Source organism: Trachypithecus francoisi, unplaced genomic scaffold (assembly GCF_009764315.1).
Source record: "Trachypithecus francoisi isolate TF-2019V2 unplaced genomic scaffold, Tfra_2.0 Lachesis_group1, whole genome shotgun sequence".
Lineage (NCBI taxonomy): Eukaryota > Metazoa > Chordata > Mammalia > Primates > Cercopithecidae > Trachypithecus > Trachypithecus francoisi.
In genome coordinates, this window is record NW_022681454.1 from 159643741 (window position 1) to 159662974 (window position 19234).

Here is a 19234-nt window from a genome sequence, read left to right on the forward strand (position 1 = left end):
CTTAATGTTCTAACTTACTCATTTCTAAGGGTCATTGCTTTATTTCTGAATTCCTGTCGCCTAGCACAATATCAGAGACAAAATATAAGTTCAATACATTATAAAGATAATTAAATTGTCTCAATGTTTGAGTAAAATAAAATGTTTTAAACAGTTTTTTTTAAAAAAATTCTATTCTTTTTGGAGGGCTTCATTTTAGACATTGGTTTGTTTTGTAAGCCTCCATGGCTTCATTAAAGTGACAATATAAATGAGCTCTTTACAAAATTTTAGGCCCAATTGATAAACTATTGCATTTCTAAAATTTTGCACATGAGAGACTAACCAATATAATTATCTGAAACTCAGTAAATAACAGCAGCAGATGATAACTGCCTTCGTCCTCTACAGAGTTTTTTTCCGCCATGATTCTTCTCGTTTTACTGAAAAGGAGGTTTTCTTTCAGTTAACCAGATAGTTCAATAGATTTTGACATTCACTCCCCAAGAGACAGTGATTACTGAAATGTTTTGGATGTTACATTGTTACAAGCAAAATAAAATGCATGGAAACCTGTGGATTTTTTGTTTGTTTTCCAAAGATTACAAAAGGATTCCTTCAACAATTTTTTGCTGTGAATAATTTAAGTGTAAAATTACAGTTCTATCTTGAGTCCAAGATTTACAGAGTTGATAAGCTTTGAGTAAAAGTATGCATTTTAAATTAGTTAATCAGTAATGCCGCAGTGAGATTGGAGGTTTGGATGGGCCAAATTTCCAATTTATATCTACTAGTTGAAACTTATCATGTCAGTTCTAAATATGTAAAATTTAAAAGGACATACTAAGGACTGTGATTTGCAATTATTTATGAAGATTGTATTTACTTAATATTCATATGTATCCGGATTCCAACATCTTTTCCTTTATTATCTCAACCAAGCTTTGAAACAACACTGGCAGATTACTCAACATTGAAATTACACCTAGAATATGGGCATAGCCCTAGGTGGTTTTATTGCTATCAGTATGCAAATTATGATGAACTCCATTTTCTTTTAGCAAATGTTTTCTTTGCACATCACTTTCATTTTTCAATAAAGTGTATCATCTCTGTCTGCCATTGCAGGCACCATTCCTGTTTCTGCAAACCCAAAAAGAAAATAATCATCTATATCTTCATTCCCTATATGAGACTTTGCTGTGTTTAAGATGGATCATCAGCATGATTTCAAAGGGAAACTCTTAGATAGATGATGTTTCTGACTCGGAATAATTTTACTTTAAGAAATGACCTGTCATCAGAGTTAACAGACTGCTATATTAAGCAAAGTCTAGAGACCAAATAATATGATAGGCAATAAGAGAATGGGAAGTTTTTTCAGATGTAAATTATATCAGCAAGTTAATAGAATTCATTGATATCAGCATTTTCTGTGCCTCAAATAGAATAATGTCAGTGAGGGTGCCTTATTAATATTAAGCATCATGCATTTAATAACAATATGTGTTACTGACACTATGAAACTTCTAAAGTAAAGCTGTAAAACATTACAAATAATATGGAGAGGAATACTTCATAGATCTCCAATTTTGTGCTTGTTTTAGAGTAAAATTCTCTTTAAATATTCTTCCTATTGTTTAACGTCTCTAAGACTATGCAAAGAAGAAATGGAAATCAATATATTTAAGTCAAGTTTCAGAGGGTTGGTGAGTTTTTAAATTTTGGAGAGATTATTTCGCTGAGGCCATGTTGTTTTATGGCTGTGCAGTGTGAGGTATTAACCAAAGAGAAAGGACTCCGGACTTTGATTTGTGCCGAAAGGGAAATCTTTTACACAGGTAATAATAACCAGAAAGGTTGTAGCACAGTTTTTCTCAACCTATCATAAAAATAGACTAAATAAAAATGGGGAAAAGTGAGAAAAAAGATTCTCGTGTTTCTGTGAAGAAATGACCATCCAGTAGGTAAACCATTAAGCCATGTATATAAAAAAGAGCAAATTTGTGTGAACAGTCTTACTTCCAGAAAGAGATCAAGATTTACTCCAAGACCTAGTGTCAATATTTAGAAAATAAGGAAACTTAATTCAAAAAGACGTATCAGGGTTGACTCCCACCCTGGCCACAAATGTAAACAATTACAGGCATAAGGGAAGAAAAAACAAATGTTTGCCTTGTCCTTACAAAATGTATGACGTGGGAAATATAAATAAACCAAATCTTGCTAGTGGTTGATTGTATACTTAATATTTGAGCAGTGTAAGAATGGAAGTTTTAAAAAATCTTGTGAAATACAATAATTTATTTTCTTAAAGCTCAGGAGAGAAAATATTAGGCCATACACACAAAAAAGTTCCAATATTTATTTTTACATTTATGGATCAAAGCATTTTTCTGTCAATGTTTTCTCTTTTGAGACAAAGAGTTCTGAATGAATATTTGTGGTATGGATGATATTTTAAAAATGTCCTGAGAAATCCTATCCGCAGACATCGTGGGCTATAAATGCAGATTGATATGATATTTCAATGGATCTTTTGTTAGGGGAACAATTTTGTTTTCTGACCTAAATAGAAAGATATGTTTACTTGGAAATTTAACATTTAATCATATCCACAATGTAAAATTATGCTAAAACAGAAAAAGATTGAAAAAGGCAACATGCTGCTTGTGTCTAAGTTCAGAATGGATTGATCAATTTTGATTCATCTTGAAACTAATAAATATCATGAAAAATGTCTTTATTATCAAATATTTTCATTTTCTGGCAGAGCAGTCCTGGTACTGACAGAATGTGTCTGTATCTGTATATGTATATAGATTTGTTTCTCTTACACTTCAGATTCACATCTGATTGTGTATTAAGACTGTATTCTATTTCCTGATTTAAAAAGTAATTGGACAGTTTTTTTTTTTTTTTTTGGTTTTTTCATTGGAATTCGTTAAGATGCTTATATTAATTTTTTTATTATTATACTTTAAGTTCTAGGGTACATGTGCACAACGTGCAGATTTGTTACATATGTATACATATGCAATGTTGGTATGCTGCACCCATTCACTCGTCATTTACATTAGGTATATCTCCGAATACTATCCCTCCCCCTTCCCCCCGCCATAATAGGACCCGGTGTGTGATGTTCCCCCTTCCTGTGTCCAAGTGATCGCATTGTTCAATTCCCACGTATGAGTGAGAACACGCGGTATTTGGTTTTCTGTTCTTGTGATAGTTTGCTGAGAATGATGGTTTCCAGCTGCATCCATGTCCCTACAAAGGACACGAACTCAACCTTTTTGATGGCTGCATAGTATTCCATGGTGTATATGTGCCACATTTTCTTAATCCAGTCTGTCACAGATGGACATTTGGGTTGATACCAAGTCTTTGCTATTGTGAATAGTGACACAATAAACATACGTGTGCATGTGTCTTTATAGCAGCATGACTTATAATCCTTTGGGTATATACCCAGTAATGGGATGGCTGGGTCAAATGGTATTTCTAGTTCTAAATCCTTGAGGAATCACCAGACTGTTTTCCACAATGGTTGAACTAGTTTACGGTCTCATCAACAGTGTAAAAGTGTTCCTATTTCTCCACATCCTCTCCAGCACTTGTTGTTTCCTGATTTTTTAATGATTGCCATTCTAACTGGTGTGAGATGGTATCTCACTGTGGTTTCGATTTGCATTTCTCTGATGGCGAATGATGATGAGCGTTTTTTCATGTGTCTGTTGAAGAAGACTGTGTTTAACTCGAGGAGCAGTTCTATGCTCTTTGAAGGAACTTCTAAATTTGAAGTATGTTTGGACAGTTTCTTTTTTTATTTGTTTCTTCCTAGAGTCAATTATCAAAAGTCTAGTTTTCTTATATTGTACTCCTACCATCCTTCAAAAATTCTACACTGGGTAAAGACATACTGTTTTCAAATGGTCAGGTAAAAATCAAGTTACCTAGATGCACCTTCCAATCCAGTGTGCAAGGAAAGGATGAGTAAACAATTTTAATTAACTCATTAGTACTTTACTGCAAGCACACTTTTTAATTGTAGATTAGATGATTTGGTTGATTTTATGTGGCAGTGTATGGTAAAAGTGGAAAAGTAGATTTTGAAAAAAATATGATAATGTTTTAAATAAAACATTGCATGGGATGCCTTTGCATGAACAAACACTAAAATAATTGGACTACAAATACTTTCTTTTCTATTAGAAATTTAGGAAAGACACATACTACCTTAAAACATGTCTTTTTTCTGAAGAATATTTCTGATTCTATATAAAATATTTTTGTATTTATTTTTCTATTGTCTCAAGAGCTTTTAAAATTTTTGATAATTGTTTCTCAAATTTGGAATTTATAATAACTTCGTGTGTCATGTTGGGGGAAATTTATTCTATGCACATGAAATGCCACCAGAAAATTATTTTCTCTTTTAACTGGTATAAGATTAGCTAAAATGTATGTCTTAGAACTTTTGTCAGGTCTTACTTTTCCTTGGGAATTTGCTCAGTGGCTGCCAATCATGTAAAAATAGTTGACTTTTGAGACTTCACTGTTGCCTTTGTCTGAGAAAATTTTCATTATGCCTTCATTGTGAGCAAGAACAGTCAGAGCAGCCTTCTCAGACCTTCACATGACATCATCTTTCCTCCCTAAATCCAATATCAATAAAAGCAGAAAGCTTAAACTGTATATGGAAAAAGTGTAATGAACAAATGCTCTTGGCTGTTGTTGAATCTTTGAGCTATCTGTTCCAATCCCATGAATCTCAAGATAATGAATCTTCTAGCTCAATCATGTATTTCCTGGACATGTAAGTGTGGTATCTGGAGTAAAGGGGACACAATTCCCGTAATTACATTTAATAATATATGCTACTAAAATAAAAAAAGAAAGGCAGCTATCTTTTAATTGCTTTAAAAATGTTTATAACACTAATTCACTAGAGATTGAGGAGCTTGGAAATATTTATTCTTGGAATAGTTAAATATCTAGTATTTTGGTTTTTAGGATAAATTTGTCAAATAGGTAACACATGCAGCCTCATAAACTCTTCTATGGACTCTTGTTATACACAACTTATACTCCAATTCATGGTATATTCTCATTCACAATTTTGTGCCTCAAAATGTGTATATTGAAGACCTATTTATTTCTGGTCCTATGGCATTAAGGATTTTAAGGTGAGCAATACATACTTCCTGTTGTCAGTATTTTCAAAATTAGATTGAGGAAGCCGATTGAAAACAATTATGAAATCTTGTGTGTTGCCTTATTATTGGCAGAAGCATAGTCAGGACATGAAAGTAGAGACACTTAATTAGGGCAAATGGGAAGAGCAGGTTTCTGGGAAGATTTTTCTGGGAAGGCCTAAGGAGACTCAACTTTCTTGTCAGTGTGCTCTCGACTGGTAACCAGCTGTCAGATATCTTAGTGTTAATTCAAATAAATGTATTCATTTTCTTGAGGGTATTTAGTTTACAAGTATTTTCTCCTGAGTGGATAGAAAGACTTCACCCTTGGCAAAAGTTCTTTACTTTGTGTGACCCCTTTTGACAATCTACTGTGGACTTTTCCAAGAAAAATAGATGGTGTTGGTGTTTATAAATTCGTACATACTTTTGCATATAGTTTTTAGAAATCACAAACTTAAAGCCTCCTTAAAGCTGACGGCCTCAGCTTCAGACTGAAGAGTGAGAGCTCACTGAGGAACTGGAGACATGGGTGGAAGTGGCATTTTTTAAAGTTAAGGCCTAGGGAATCACAATCTTGAGTTGCTTATTCTCGTCATATGTTATTTTATAAAATGCACTTATTCTGTATACCATAATAAAAGCAGTCTTTCTGTTTTAGTCTCTGATTTTTTTTTTTTAAATGTTTATCGTGCGTTGACGGCAAATAACCTTTAGGAGAAAAACAAACCCTGCGGTTTTCCATGTAGCTTAAAAATTGTTCTCTCTGACATTTAATTTTGGCCTATTGGTTAGCTCCAAGCCCCTATTTGACCATAAGAATCCAAGCAGAATTCCAAACAGATAGTAAATATTCTAATTGCACTTGAGCATTTTCCTAGTATTGTCCCAATAACCATTTTCCCATTTTTTTGTTCTGATCTCACTAACCTCAAATCATGTATTAAATGGGCCAAATGAACAATAATTCATACTTTTAAGACTGTTTCTCTCCAACTTTGTTTTCAGAGGTAAAATAAATAGAAAATACCACATAAAAACGAAAACAAAATTCCACAATGGACTTGAGAATTTCATATGTATTTTTGCACCTAAGTATCAAATATATATTAGATTATAATGTATTCTAATACATATGAGTATAAATTGTCGTGGTCCAACTTACTGTACCAATGCATAAGTAAACTATTTTAGTATACAGAAATAGGACATAGATTTAAATAGAAGACGAATTAAGGAAATCTTCAAGTGTGTGCAATATAAAGAAAGAAATGCATTCTAAACTATATGACAGGTTGAGTGTTCTAACGTGCCTTTTTTTCTGTTGAGAATATCAAGATTTAAAGATGTATATGGGCTACAGTGCGTCAAGTCTGGCCCTAAATGAATTGGCTTAGTCACTCACTATTGCTTTCTTTCAAAGAAATATTTGGTTTTCTCCTGCAGCAATTTATGGTGTATTAATCACTGCCAAACTATTCTGCAATTATTAGTTTATAAAACATACCTATAAATAAATGAGCTTATTTCCTCCAGAACTGTTTTTTTCTCCTTTTAAGTATCATCTAGCCTGGTACCCTTTCTTCTCCCCAGAAGTAATGTTTTTGCTTCTGTGATGTGATTTATTCTTGGACTGTTCATCTGTGTTTGATATAATCCACCAAGACATGAATCCTACTGCATATAAAAAGCCATTACAAGAAAATAAAATCTAAAACACATTTGGATTTTATTTTATGTGTACTGCTTTTATTTGAAATGTAGTATTGACAAAGTACATTTTGCTTAGTTGAGTGCCTCAGTTTTCAGGTCAACCATCTGACTCAAAGAAGAGTGGGAATTTATTCTTGCAGAAAAAATTAATACTAATAAAGATGATGACAATGATAATCATTTGTAGTGATTGGGAGCTTGTTAAAAATGTAGAATCTGAGGCTCCTCTCCAGACCTAGCAAATCAGAGTCTGCATTTTGGCTAGATTCACTATGATTCTTATGCAAATTAAAGTTAGTGCACTGCTTCAGTGTCTAGTGGTCACCACACTACCAGCACTAAGAAAGGAAGAGACAGGCTGAGAGTCCCTGCCAGTGGATGCCCACAGGTATTTGCATTGTAAACACACCTGATGGAAGTTTCAAATAACTAGTTAACTTGGATTTACCTTACAATCTTAAAAAGTGTAAAATGTATTTTTATGAAAACTAACAAGCATTATATTATAATTGGTAAAATATTTAACTTGGATAAGTTTCTTGGGAGGTCTGGCTTTAGGGATGCTGGAGCATTAGTGTTTACTGCTGCATCTGTATGAAGCTCATTAGAATCCTGATTCAATTTCATGCATCAAAACCACCCTCTTAGCTAGTGTTATAAACTATTCTGTACACTCTTTGTGGCTTTGCCACTATGATAGTAAACGAAAGTTAGCATTTCTTTGCTTCTTTAGACTGCCTTTCCATTGGAAATAGGGCCAGTGAGGGGTTTAAGAGATAAATCTAATTATAATAAAGATTTTTCCATATGTTGAAGTGATAACCTACATTTTACTAATTTCTGTTTTCTTCCTTTCTAGATTCACACATAAATCTAACCCCTTCCTTCTTATCTCATGTCAGTTTTGCACTGGATGAATAATTTTATATAATATACCTTTGATCAAAGTCTAAAACATTGCACAGCTTTTAGGACTGAAGTTTAAGCTTCATAAATAAGCTAATTTAAACTTTATAAATAACTTATTCTCTGTAGTGGTAAACTTCATAAATATTAAGATTTAAATCCAATAAAAGACAGTAATTTGAAAAGCATGGATTTTGTTACTTTCTACAATTTTAACGTATTTTCTTTCTTTTCCTTTTGGTTTCACAGAAGAAAATCTGAAGAAAGTTTTAAAAATAAAGAAAAGTGGTAAAACTGTAAAAAAGAAATATCCCTGTATTTCTAGGCATTTTTCAATGTTCTACTTTCTCATGATTAATATATTATTTCTCAAGTTTTTTGTGCTTCCTAAAGTTACTGTGCTTTGACTCTGGCAGTACTAAGGGATTAGTTGGTCTAGCTTGTATTCAAATAAACAGGGAGACTATTTTATTGTTACACCAATGTATAAGACCAACTTTAAAAGAGAAATTCACATACTAGTTATCAGTGAACTCTCCCATGGTTTCACAATGGTTTATAGAGCTTTGCTTTTTAAGTAGCGTGAAACACTAGGTATAAAACATAGAGTCAGACTGGGGGCAGTTGCTCACTCTTGTAATCCCAGCATTTTGGGAGACTGAGGCAGGAGTATTGCTTGAGACCAGGAGTTCTTTGTCAACCTGGGCAGCATGGAAAAACCCTTTCTGTAAAAAAAAAAAATACAAAAATTAACAGGCATTACAAAAATTAGCCCAGCGTGGTGGAGTGTGTTTGTAGTTGCAGCTATTTGGGAAGCTGAGGCAGGAGGACTACTAGAGTCTGGGAGGTTAAGGTTGAGGCTACAGTGAGCCACGATCATGCCACTGCACTCCAGCCTGGGTAACAGAGAGACCCTAACTCAAAAAAAAAAAAAAAAATAGAATCAGAGTGTTTTCAGGTTTTAGGGTAATGACTTAGTGGCTCTTGAAAATATGGACCATGTTATATTTGTCATTAAGGATAAAAAATCTGGCATCTAGTTGTTGCCTAAATAAATGTTGACTTGGGTATTACTTTTGATAGTTATGTATCCATTTTACAGAGACTCAGAGGCAATGCCATCTTTAGATAAAGTGTATTATAAGTTGTATGAAATGTGGTGAATGAATTGGTACAATAGCACTATATATATTCTTTTGTCTTGATTGCACCTTGCATTATAAAGTTACCTTAGTTTATAAAATATCACATGGTTTAATTGTTACTGCCTTTCCTTTTTCCTCTCAGTGAAGACTTGCTGCTGGTCATAAGAATCCACAGAAGATGCAGACATTCTTATCCGATTTTCTCATATTTGCGAATTAGCTCATGATTGCCTACTTTTTCTTTAGAATTCCCATAAATCAGTAAGCTTCTTATTCCAGGAAACTATTTTCCCCCCTCTACAAACAACCATGTAAAAAAATGGAGTTATGCCCTTTACAGGTGGCTAATATTTGTCCTGTAACAGGTCCAATGCATTCAGTTATGATTACTTTCTGAAAGATCTGTCTCTATCCAGACCGTGTTTCCATATTTTTAACAATGTTTTTCTAATTAGCTTTGTTTGTATTGATTTCATGGAAATATTTTACATTTTAATTCAACTTTTCTTTTTTTAGCTGTATTTTGGGGCGATATTGCTTTAGATGATGAAGACTTAAATATCTTTCAAATAGATAGGACAATTGACCTTACGCAGAATCCCTTTGGAAACCTTGGACATACCACAGGTATGGTTGATTGTTTCAGAAAATTTGTCTTTATGTTGGAGAAAATGTACTCTTGAAATTCTATAAACATTTTTGGATCATTTTTAATCTCCTGTGGATCAACTTTGACTTCCTATAAATAAATATACATATTTAGAAATGTAGGTTTTATTCATAGTTTTCATTTAATTAATTAATTAATTAATTTATTTATTTTATTATATATATATTTTTTACCAAACACGTTGTAGTATTTGCTACATACTAGGTCTGGTTTAAGTGTTTTGCAGATATTAACTCTCTGAATCTTCATAACAACCCCCTCAGGGTAGTTACTAATATTACTATGATTGTAGAAATTAGCAGATTGAGATTTAGAAGGCTATACAGCTTTCTAATTGTCACATCATCAGGAAGTGACCATGTCAGAACCAGAATTCAATTCTGAATAAAGCTTGATTTCATCCTCTTGCATATTATATTAAGCTGCCTCTCATTTGGATACTGAGTTGCAAAATGTAAAATTTCTCTAATATTCTTAGAGAAATTATATAGGAAATATATTTGAAATTATATAGGAATAATATTTGGAAAATTTATATATCTATATCATTTTTGTGAAAACCCAGAAGGCAATTTTAATTTTAGTTGATTTAAACATGTTTGAATTATGCCTGTAAGAAACTTAATATATGTAAAGGATTATTTCAGTTCTCATTTAACAATTTTTAAAATTACAATTTCAAAATTCTTTATAGTATCTTGGTAAAATTTTAATCTGTGTGTTATTTTGGAGAAAATTGCAAGGTTAGAAAGTTAAAATTTCTTTCTGTAATTATATGAATAGCTAAAGTATTTATTTCATGTCATGCTTTTGATTTCATTGCATTCTACCTTTTTAGTATTTTTATTTTCTTCTATCCTGTGGAAATACAATATGTATTCCTTTCTGGTATCGAATATACATATATATTATGGACTTAAGACTTTTTACTGTGACTTTTTACTTTACCCAATTTACTTTTTCTCCAACTTTTTACTATGACTAGTTTTAAATATATCAAAATATTTCTGCCTCTTAGAATGTAGAATAGTGGTATTCTTACTTCCTAGATTCAGCAGTTTTTAATACTTTATTATTTTCACAGAATGTGTGTGTATGTGTATGCGTATGTGTGTGGGCATACATGCATAAGTGTATTTAAAACATATTAGAAGTCAACTGCAGAAAACACACTTTAATATTATTAGGTAGCCTAGCATGCACTTTGTAATAATAAGGATATTATTCTATATAATCAAAATACCATTATCAGATATAAACTTTTATTTAAAATAGGAAGTATATAAGAGAAAGCCTAAGGAATTCACCTAAAATAATAACACATACTATTTAAAAAGAATGTGCTTTGGTGTTTGTTATGCGTAGTGACAATCTTTTCTGAAACATATGTCAGTATGGGTGCTAATATTGCTGTGCAATGTCATCACAGATAGTGCGTCCGTGTGGATTATGTTTACTGGCCAAATCTCCAGTTACTGTATCACCTGTAACACTGTCACAGAGGCAATGCGTTCCGGACAGTAGAGCAATGATGCAACAATAAAATGCTAGATTTATTATAAGTTGCATTTCCAACTTTTATTAAAATTTTCATTAGATCTAAGCTGTAGATCCCTTCTTTGACCTCCCTTCTCCCATTATTTTGAAGACATTAATTCTCTATGATTTTAAATTTTTAAAATGTTATTTAATTTTTATTTATTGTTAAACTCTGACACCATCATAATTGGAAGAAAAATAGTGCTATTTTAGACATAGAGTAAAACAGATTATACTGATAATAATAAAAATGTGTATTCTAAATTTTTCTGTGGAAGGTACATGTTTGAAAGTTCAATAGTAACTTGCACTATTCAGTTGAATTTCAAACAATGTAATATAAATATAGTTGTTACATAATGGTCATTTCAAACATCATTGATGCCGTCATACTTTTAAAATGTTTCTCCTAATTGCTTAGGAATGAGTGTACTTAAGTATTACCTCATCTTTCTAAAATGTGCAATGAAAAAATTTCAAAAATGTTTCTCAGATGCACAGCAAAAATGTGGCCATGTAATGCAAGTAATTAAGTAGATTATTAGTCAGTGAACAAGCACTCTAACTTATCTGCCTTATAAGGATTTGTTTGATTTTTTCTTTAAGAGGCTTATATAGCAATAGATTTTATCATTATTTTTTAACTTCAGTCTAGGTAATTAGGTTCAGTACTAATTTTAATAAAAAATAGATATTGGAAGGAAATAGTTCAAGTGATTTACAAATAGTTTGTTGTCTTCATGGAATGATGGCTTTCTTTGTCTTAGCCCAAAGATACTCTATGAACCATAGACAGTCCTTGTTACTACAAATTCATAGGCATAGGCACTTGTTAAGATGTCATTAGTGGCTATATTGGTTGTTTGCTCAATAAAAACTTTTTCTTATTTGTCTAATAAAAGTTCAAGAAGAATAGAGAAAATAGGTGACAAAACTGAGAGTAACATTTTATAAAAGCCCTGGAACAAGAATCTGGAGACTTGAATTTTTGCCAAATGATCTGCTTTCTGACTTATGACAGGAATCTACCTTTTCCAGGTTTTGTTGGTAAAACTGCAAGAACACACATTTCCTTATTCCTACTATTTCCTACTCCTTTTGCAGTACAGACTTTTTTACACTCTGTTTTTTATAAATTTTTCAGATTACACAGTGTAACAATATATTTTGCAGCTGAACATTCGTTTGGATTCCTGTGGCTTTTTCCAAATTATGTTTTTGATTTCTATAAATTCAACTAAATTTTCAAAATGTAGTTGAATATATTGTTAAAATGTGATATGCTTTAAAAAGTTTTTGAAATTCATGGAAGCTTTGGAAGAAAACGTGCATTACACATTTGCTCTTCTAATGTTTTTATTTCCATTTGCCGATTTGGCCTTCACAAATATTCAGTTTGCATTAGGGGAATAGCTGGCATGCAATCAACAGGGCAGAACAACTTGCTGTCATTCTGTATAGCACTATGTGATGTCAAGGTTACAGTAAAGAAAAAATGTTTCAAATTATCAATAGATGACTCAAATGTCATGATGTCCAAATAAAGTCATTTACATTGCTCTCTGAGTCTCCCCATCCCTTTATTTTAGTTACAAACATTGGTTACTGTAGAGTTTTTACCCTCTTCAAAGATTCATGGATATTCATAATTTCAATACTTAAAGACCACATTAAAAAAAACCAAAGAGAAATCATTGTTGCCTATGACTGCTTTTTATTTGCAAGAACTTTAATATATTTTGAGTGTAAATTGTTTCCTTTTATTCTTTAAGGTGGACTTGGAGACCATGCTATGTCGAAGAAGCGAGGGGCCCTCTACCAACTTATAGACAGGATAAGAAGAATTGGCTTTGGTATATCAATGTTTAAAGTTGCAGATGCTTGACTTGATGTACAGTAAATATTATACTCATAGCAGTTCAGTTTATTAAAATCAGTGTGTCATTATGATGTGAAGTATGTAAAGGATATATTCTAAAAATTTTTATTTTGCTAGCTCATATCTGCTCAAAGCCTTTTAGAACTCATTTGGAATAATTTGAAATGTTCTTTTAATTTATTTTAAGCTTCGCTTTATTGAAACATGTATCAGGTGTTTATTTTATTATTGATACTTATTTCCAGGCAATTGGGCATCACACCAAGGTATTTTTATAAAGCCTGGAGTTATATCAATTTTAATCAAAAGAAAAAATATAATGGTTATTTGTTTTGAAATAAAATCTACTTTCAGTAAAATGAAAAACTAATTACTGGATTTAAAAAGTTAAAATGTTTTGACCATTCAAAAAATAGAAAATAGTTACAAATATACATAAACATTCAGAAAAGCTGCCTCTGGTTTCATAATTAGTTAATATTTACAGTATAGAATATATTACAAACTATTTGTAGATTTTAGAGGTTTGTTTAAAATCCCGTATGCATAGCTCATATTCTAACGTTCCTTAAATTGGTGGATTATTAATTAAATCTTGAAGTACGTATTTCTAAGGAATAATTTTCCCAGGAAAAGATGCTTTGCTCCAGGCTATTGAAAAGATAGACATGTTCGAGACAGAGTCCCTATTTGTTGTGTCAAAGTATATACCAGTGGCAGGATATTCATATTGACAGCGACAGATAAAAAAGAATAATCATGTAAATTTAGGAAAAACAAAAACAGCAAAAAAAAATTATGAAAGGCCGTTACGAAAAGGAAAAGACTATAGCCTTGAAAGCTGCTCCAGAATAGAATGCATTTTGTTCGTGTTGTGTACCGACCTCTAAATCGTGCTGCATGCCTTAATATGAATCCTGAGCAAACTGGAACGGAGAGAGCTTGTTGTATGGGAGGCTGAGATCATATCTGTCTTAATGTTACTTCATTTACTATCTGTATAATCTAATATTCTTAATTTTAGCCTGTGCTGTAGAATATCAGTTCAGATTTGAAGGATTAGGAAACTAGCAGGAGTAACAAGAATCTTCAATATCATGGGACTTCATAAACAATATCTGTTTTAACTGTTGGTAAATTGGTAGTGAGCTAGCAAGACAGGAAACAGAAAACAAATGTTCTATGTCCTATAAGCCTGACTGACTTCTATCCGCTTTAGGCTGTTGGATGGATATTCATCAAAATTCACTCACAGAACATTAAGAAATAGTATTTTGACATGAAAGACTTCAATATTTTAATGCTTTTGTTCAAGTATGTAATATAGCTGAAGTTTTTCTTTAATGCATTTTGACTTCTGGCATTTATACAAAAAATATGTAAATAAGACATTTTAACTTTTTTCCTTTAAGAGGTAAATGATTCCCTGACCAAGAACTTCTGTTTCACAGAATGTTTTAAATGTCACTGCAGGCTTGGAGCAAAACAACACAGTTAAGGGTAAAGTACCTCTACAATTCTCAGGGCAAAATGAGAAAAATCGAGTTCCCAGAGCCGCTACATCAAGAACGGAAAGAATATGGCCTGGAGGCGTTATTCCTTATGTTATAGGAGGCAACTTCACTGGTAAGATACTCCCAGAATGTCTGTTTTCATAAAGAAATAACAACTATCACACAGATTAAGTGTCTGTTTTTATAGAGTATTAACATAGGATACATAGTATTAAGTCAAGGTTGGAAAACTACTTCATTAACTTAGGTTATTAGTGTAGAGTGTCTTTGAAATTGAAAAAATATATTTGATCTGTATTCTAAGAGTTTAAAGCACTGTTCTGGTTTTTAAACAGAGTTTCAGATGTGCCTATCAAATTTGGAAGCTGATCTCTTTCAACTGACAGGAAGAATGTATGCCTCATTTATAGAGCCTTGTAGTCACATATTTGTAGAGATAGGGAGATTAAGCCCTCTGATTATAAAGTGAGTGCCCATTCTTAACAATGACTCATTTGTGGTGCCATAAAGTAGTATTATTTGGTTGATGATAGTGGTGGCATTCTACACTGCTCAGCCAGACTTAAGGTAGAGGATCCAGCAAGCAGCATTCTTCCTGGGGCAGCCACCTTTTCATTAACGTCACACATTTTTTCTAGGCAGCCAGAGAGCCATGTTCAAGCAGGCCATGAGGCACTGGGAAAAGCACACATGTGTGACTTTCATAGAAAGAAGTGATGAAGAAAGTTACATTGTATTCACCTATAGGCCTTGTGGGTAAGTAGAACTAGAGACTGACTTAAGGAAAAATAAATTAAAAGGAACAAAATTAAATGTCCATAGGTAAGATTTATTTCTTAAGATTCAGTAATGCTGAATTTTGGTGATTTATCTTGCTACTCATTTTACAGTTCAAAGTTTTCTCTGTCTTGTGTCTTTGGTGCTAGGAAAGATGATACTTGTATAGGAATTGATCACTGGCTGGCAAAACATTATAATCATTCTAACTTCATTTGGAACTACCATTGTTGACACAGTTTCAGAAAGCATCATATTTCATGATGATTTTTCTATGATAATACTTCACTTAAATCTCATAAAAATTCATTTAAATTATTAAAGAGCTTGGTAGTTGGTGTGCACAAAGTACTTCAGCTCAACTAGAATAAGATACTTGTCAAGTTAAGCACATTAACACTCCCATTGGGCTTCAATATTGGGTCTTTCATCTCATAATAAAAGACAACAATGTGGCAATAAAAGTGTAGCGTTTAACAATATGTAGTGTAATTGTTCCTTGAGAGCCGGCAAGATAGTGTAATTGATATTGATGGCAACATACATCAATTCTATTTCTAAATTTAATGTGATAAGAAACACATCTTACCATTTAATAATGCTTTTATCACTTTCATTCAGCTCTCCTACAAAGTTAGACAATTGGTAACTCTTGCAATTTTTTAAAATAAGAGCTAAAATAATCTTGCCCATATTTGTAGGAAGGACTATTATATATGAAACTATAAAATTAATTATTATTGCCCACTTTATTCCACTATAGTCAGCTCTTATTCAATTAACATTATTGGTACATTTTCCATGTCAGGCCTTTGGTAGATGAGAAAATAATAAAATATAATAAGCAAAGGTGAAGGTCGGAACTTTTTGCCACTTATCTCCAGCGTATTTCCTCTTCTTAAATTGTATACAAGTATAGTTTATGTATGACTGCAGGCATGTTTGTATATATAGACACATGCATGTTTCTAAAAATATGATCTCTTTGATTCATCTTCAGTGGGATATATGCTTTAACCCTCACCCTTATACTGGTAAAAGGTTTGAACTGACCTATAAGTATTTCATTTACATTTGTGCTTAGTATAACAATATGAGAGAACTCTGGTTGTAACTGATTAGCAGGCTGCTCATCAGACTTTCTCAACTACTTATCCTTATAGAGACAGGTAAGAGAGGAGGTTCTCTAACTGCCTTCTTATTTCTTCTTTTCCTTATTTTTTTCTTCAATGAAGTATTTTTCAATGAATAGTTATTGTCATCAGTGGTATTTATTTATTTTGCAAGATGATTGATTATTATTTGCAAAATGTGAGATTATTTTATGACAGAGATTGATTTCATTCTTTGTGAGAGATTTATGTAAGTATGTTTATTACCTCAGTCTATTAGGTAGCCTTTTATAGCTAAATATATTCTATTTATATGACTTCTGTTATTAGATAATTTTTTGTGGAACAATCTTACTTTTTAAATCTACTTATCTTTAATGATTGCCAAAAAATTAAAAAATTACGTAAAAATTAACTAATTTTTGTGATTAATCTTTAAATTATTGTGTTAAAAGATCAAACACAAATTAAAGATTTATGTTTAACCTTTAAATTTTATGATTAAATGGTATTTAACTTTGGTCTATTTGGTTATTCAGGTTATAAAAGTAGACACTTTCAGGCCGGGCGCGGTGGCTCACGCCTATAATCCCAGCACATCGGGAGGCGTGATCACGAGGTGGATCACGAGGTCAGGAGATCGAGACCATCTCCTGGCTAACACGGTGAAACCCCCGTCTCCAGTAAAAATACAAAAAAAATTAGCCATGCGTAGTGGCGGGCACCTGTAGTCCCAGCTAAGAGGAAGGCTGAGGCAGGAGAATGGCGTGAACCCGGGAGGCGGAGCTTGCAGTGAGCCGACATCGCGCCACCGCACTCCAGCCTGGGCGGCAGAGCGAGATTCCATCTTAAAAAAAAAAAAAAAAAGAAAAAAGTAGACACTTGTTCCTATACTTGTTGAGTTCTTATTTTGTCCCAGTTACATACTACGTTTTGGGAATGTAATGTTGAGCATAAGGTGTTTTCTCTCCTCAAGGAGGTTATATAGTTAGGCAGAGGGGTGCGCTAGCCAGGATTCTTCTTTGCAAACAGAGACTGGCTAACTTAAGCAGAAAAAATAATTTATTAGAAAGTCCTTTTCTCCATCTGAGACCACCTCAGCCTGGACTTTGTTGTCCATATCACTATCAACATCTTGATCAAAACCATTCAACAAGTCTGTAGGAAGTTCCAAACATTTCCACATCTTTCTGTCTTCTTCTGATCCCTCCAAACGGTTCCAACCATTGTCCCTTACCCAGTTCCAAAGCTGCTTCCACATTTTTAGGTACTTTTATAGCAGTGCTCCACTCCCAGTACCATTTTTTTTGTATTAGTCTGTTTTCACACTGCTATAAAGAACTACTTGAGACTGGGTAATGTATAAAGAAAAAAGGTTTAATTTATTCACAGTTCTGCATGGCTGAGTAGGCCTCAGGAAATTACAATCATGGCAGAAGGCAAAGTAGAAAGTAAGTACCTTCTTCACAAGGCAGCAGGAGAGAGAGAGAGAGTGTGGGGGAAATTGTCACTTTTAGACCATCAGATCTCATGAGAACTCCCTTATTATCAGGAGAACAGCATAGGGGAGACCACCCCCATGATCCAATCACTTCCCACCAGGTCTGTCCCTCGACACGTGGGGATTACAATTTGAGATGAGATTTGGGTTGGGACACAGAGTCAAACCATATCAGCCACAAAGTGCAGCTAATTTTTTTTTTTTTTCTGTAGAGATGGGGTTTCACCATGTTTCCCAGGCTGGTCTCAAACTCCTGGGCTCAAGGGATCCACCTGCCTCAGCCTCCCAAAGTTCTGGGATTACAAGCATGAGCCACCATGCTCAGCCCTGGAAAACTTATTAAATCAAAACAAAAAAGAAACTGAGTTATTTTAATGAAAAGGTATATGGTGATTAACCTAAATAATTGAAACTATTTCAAATATGGCACATGAAAAGGCAGAACCAGTTCCACCTTCATGGATAATCTAATAGATTAGCTTCCAAAGGGGTTTTGTTCCAAAAGGATTTGGTCTACCAAATACTGTTCCAAAGGGGTTTTGGTCTACCAAACCAAGCCAAAGTAGGAAGTAGCAGATTTTGATTTACCTGATTACCATCTATGACTTATGGAGAGGTGAGGCTCTTCTGTTGATAGGGAAAGTTTTGCTCGGGGCTACAGGTAGACCTTAAAATATTCAAACTTTAAAAGTGGCACACAAATGAGAAACAAAAATCCAACAGCTGTATACGAGAAAACGGCATCAAACCTGGATGACATTAGAAACTAAGATAATATGTAGACATTTTAAAATCACATTAAAAATACACATTACCCTTGTCTTTCCGTGACTAATATTTGTCTAAGCATATATGTAGTTATTTTCTTAATCTGAGAGTCTAGAATTCATCTGTCCCCAAGACCTTTAATTAGTTAGGGATCAAAACACCACATTTTTGTTTTTTCACAGCACCATTGTAAAATAATACCTCTGAATAAGGCAGTGTGAAGTCTATTTTTCCTTTCCATTATGAAACCCCATCTTATAGGAAATTGCTATGAGTGCAATTATGCTAAAAAGGATGTTTTAGATGAAATAAATTGACCACATTGCTTTACTGTCTCCAACATTTTGACTTGCAAAGAACTTTATTCCCTGAATAAAGCCAGCAAGAATGACTCAATAGGGGTAATTTAGTTTCTGTATAATCATCAGATGCTTCAGTTTCATTACTTTTGACTTAAGGTAGCAAATATTTTAGTTTAAATATCTCCAAAATTGGAAAATTTTGTGTTTTTTCTTCATCTAATATATCTTTAG

At 33.0% G+C, this 19234-nt stretch overlaps 1 protein-coding gene across 2 annotated transcripts in view; it reads left to right on the plus strand.

Annotated features, from left to right (window-relative positions):
- TLL1 (tolloid like 1) overlaps window positions 1-19234 on the plus strand; it is a 239696-nt gene that overhangs the window by 110003 nt on the left and 110459 nt on the right. For both annotated transcript variants that reach the window (XM_033215624.1, XM_033215622.1), the window contains exons 2-5: window positions 9458-9568; window positions 12923-13003; window positions 14503-14655; window positions 15182-15299. In XM_033215624.1, the coding sequence (XP_033071515.1) occupies window positions 9458-9568; window positions 12923-13003; window positions 14503-14655; window positions 15182-15299 (463 nt within the window). The remainder of the gene's footprint in view (window positions 1-9457; window positions 9569-12922; window positions 13004-14502; window positions 14656-15181; window positions 15300-19234) is intronic.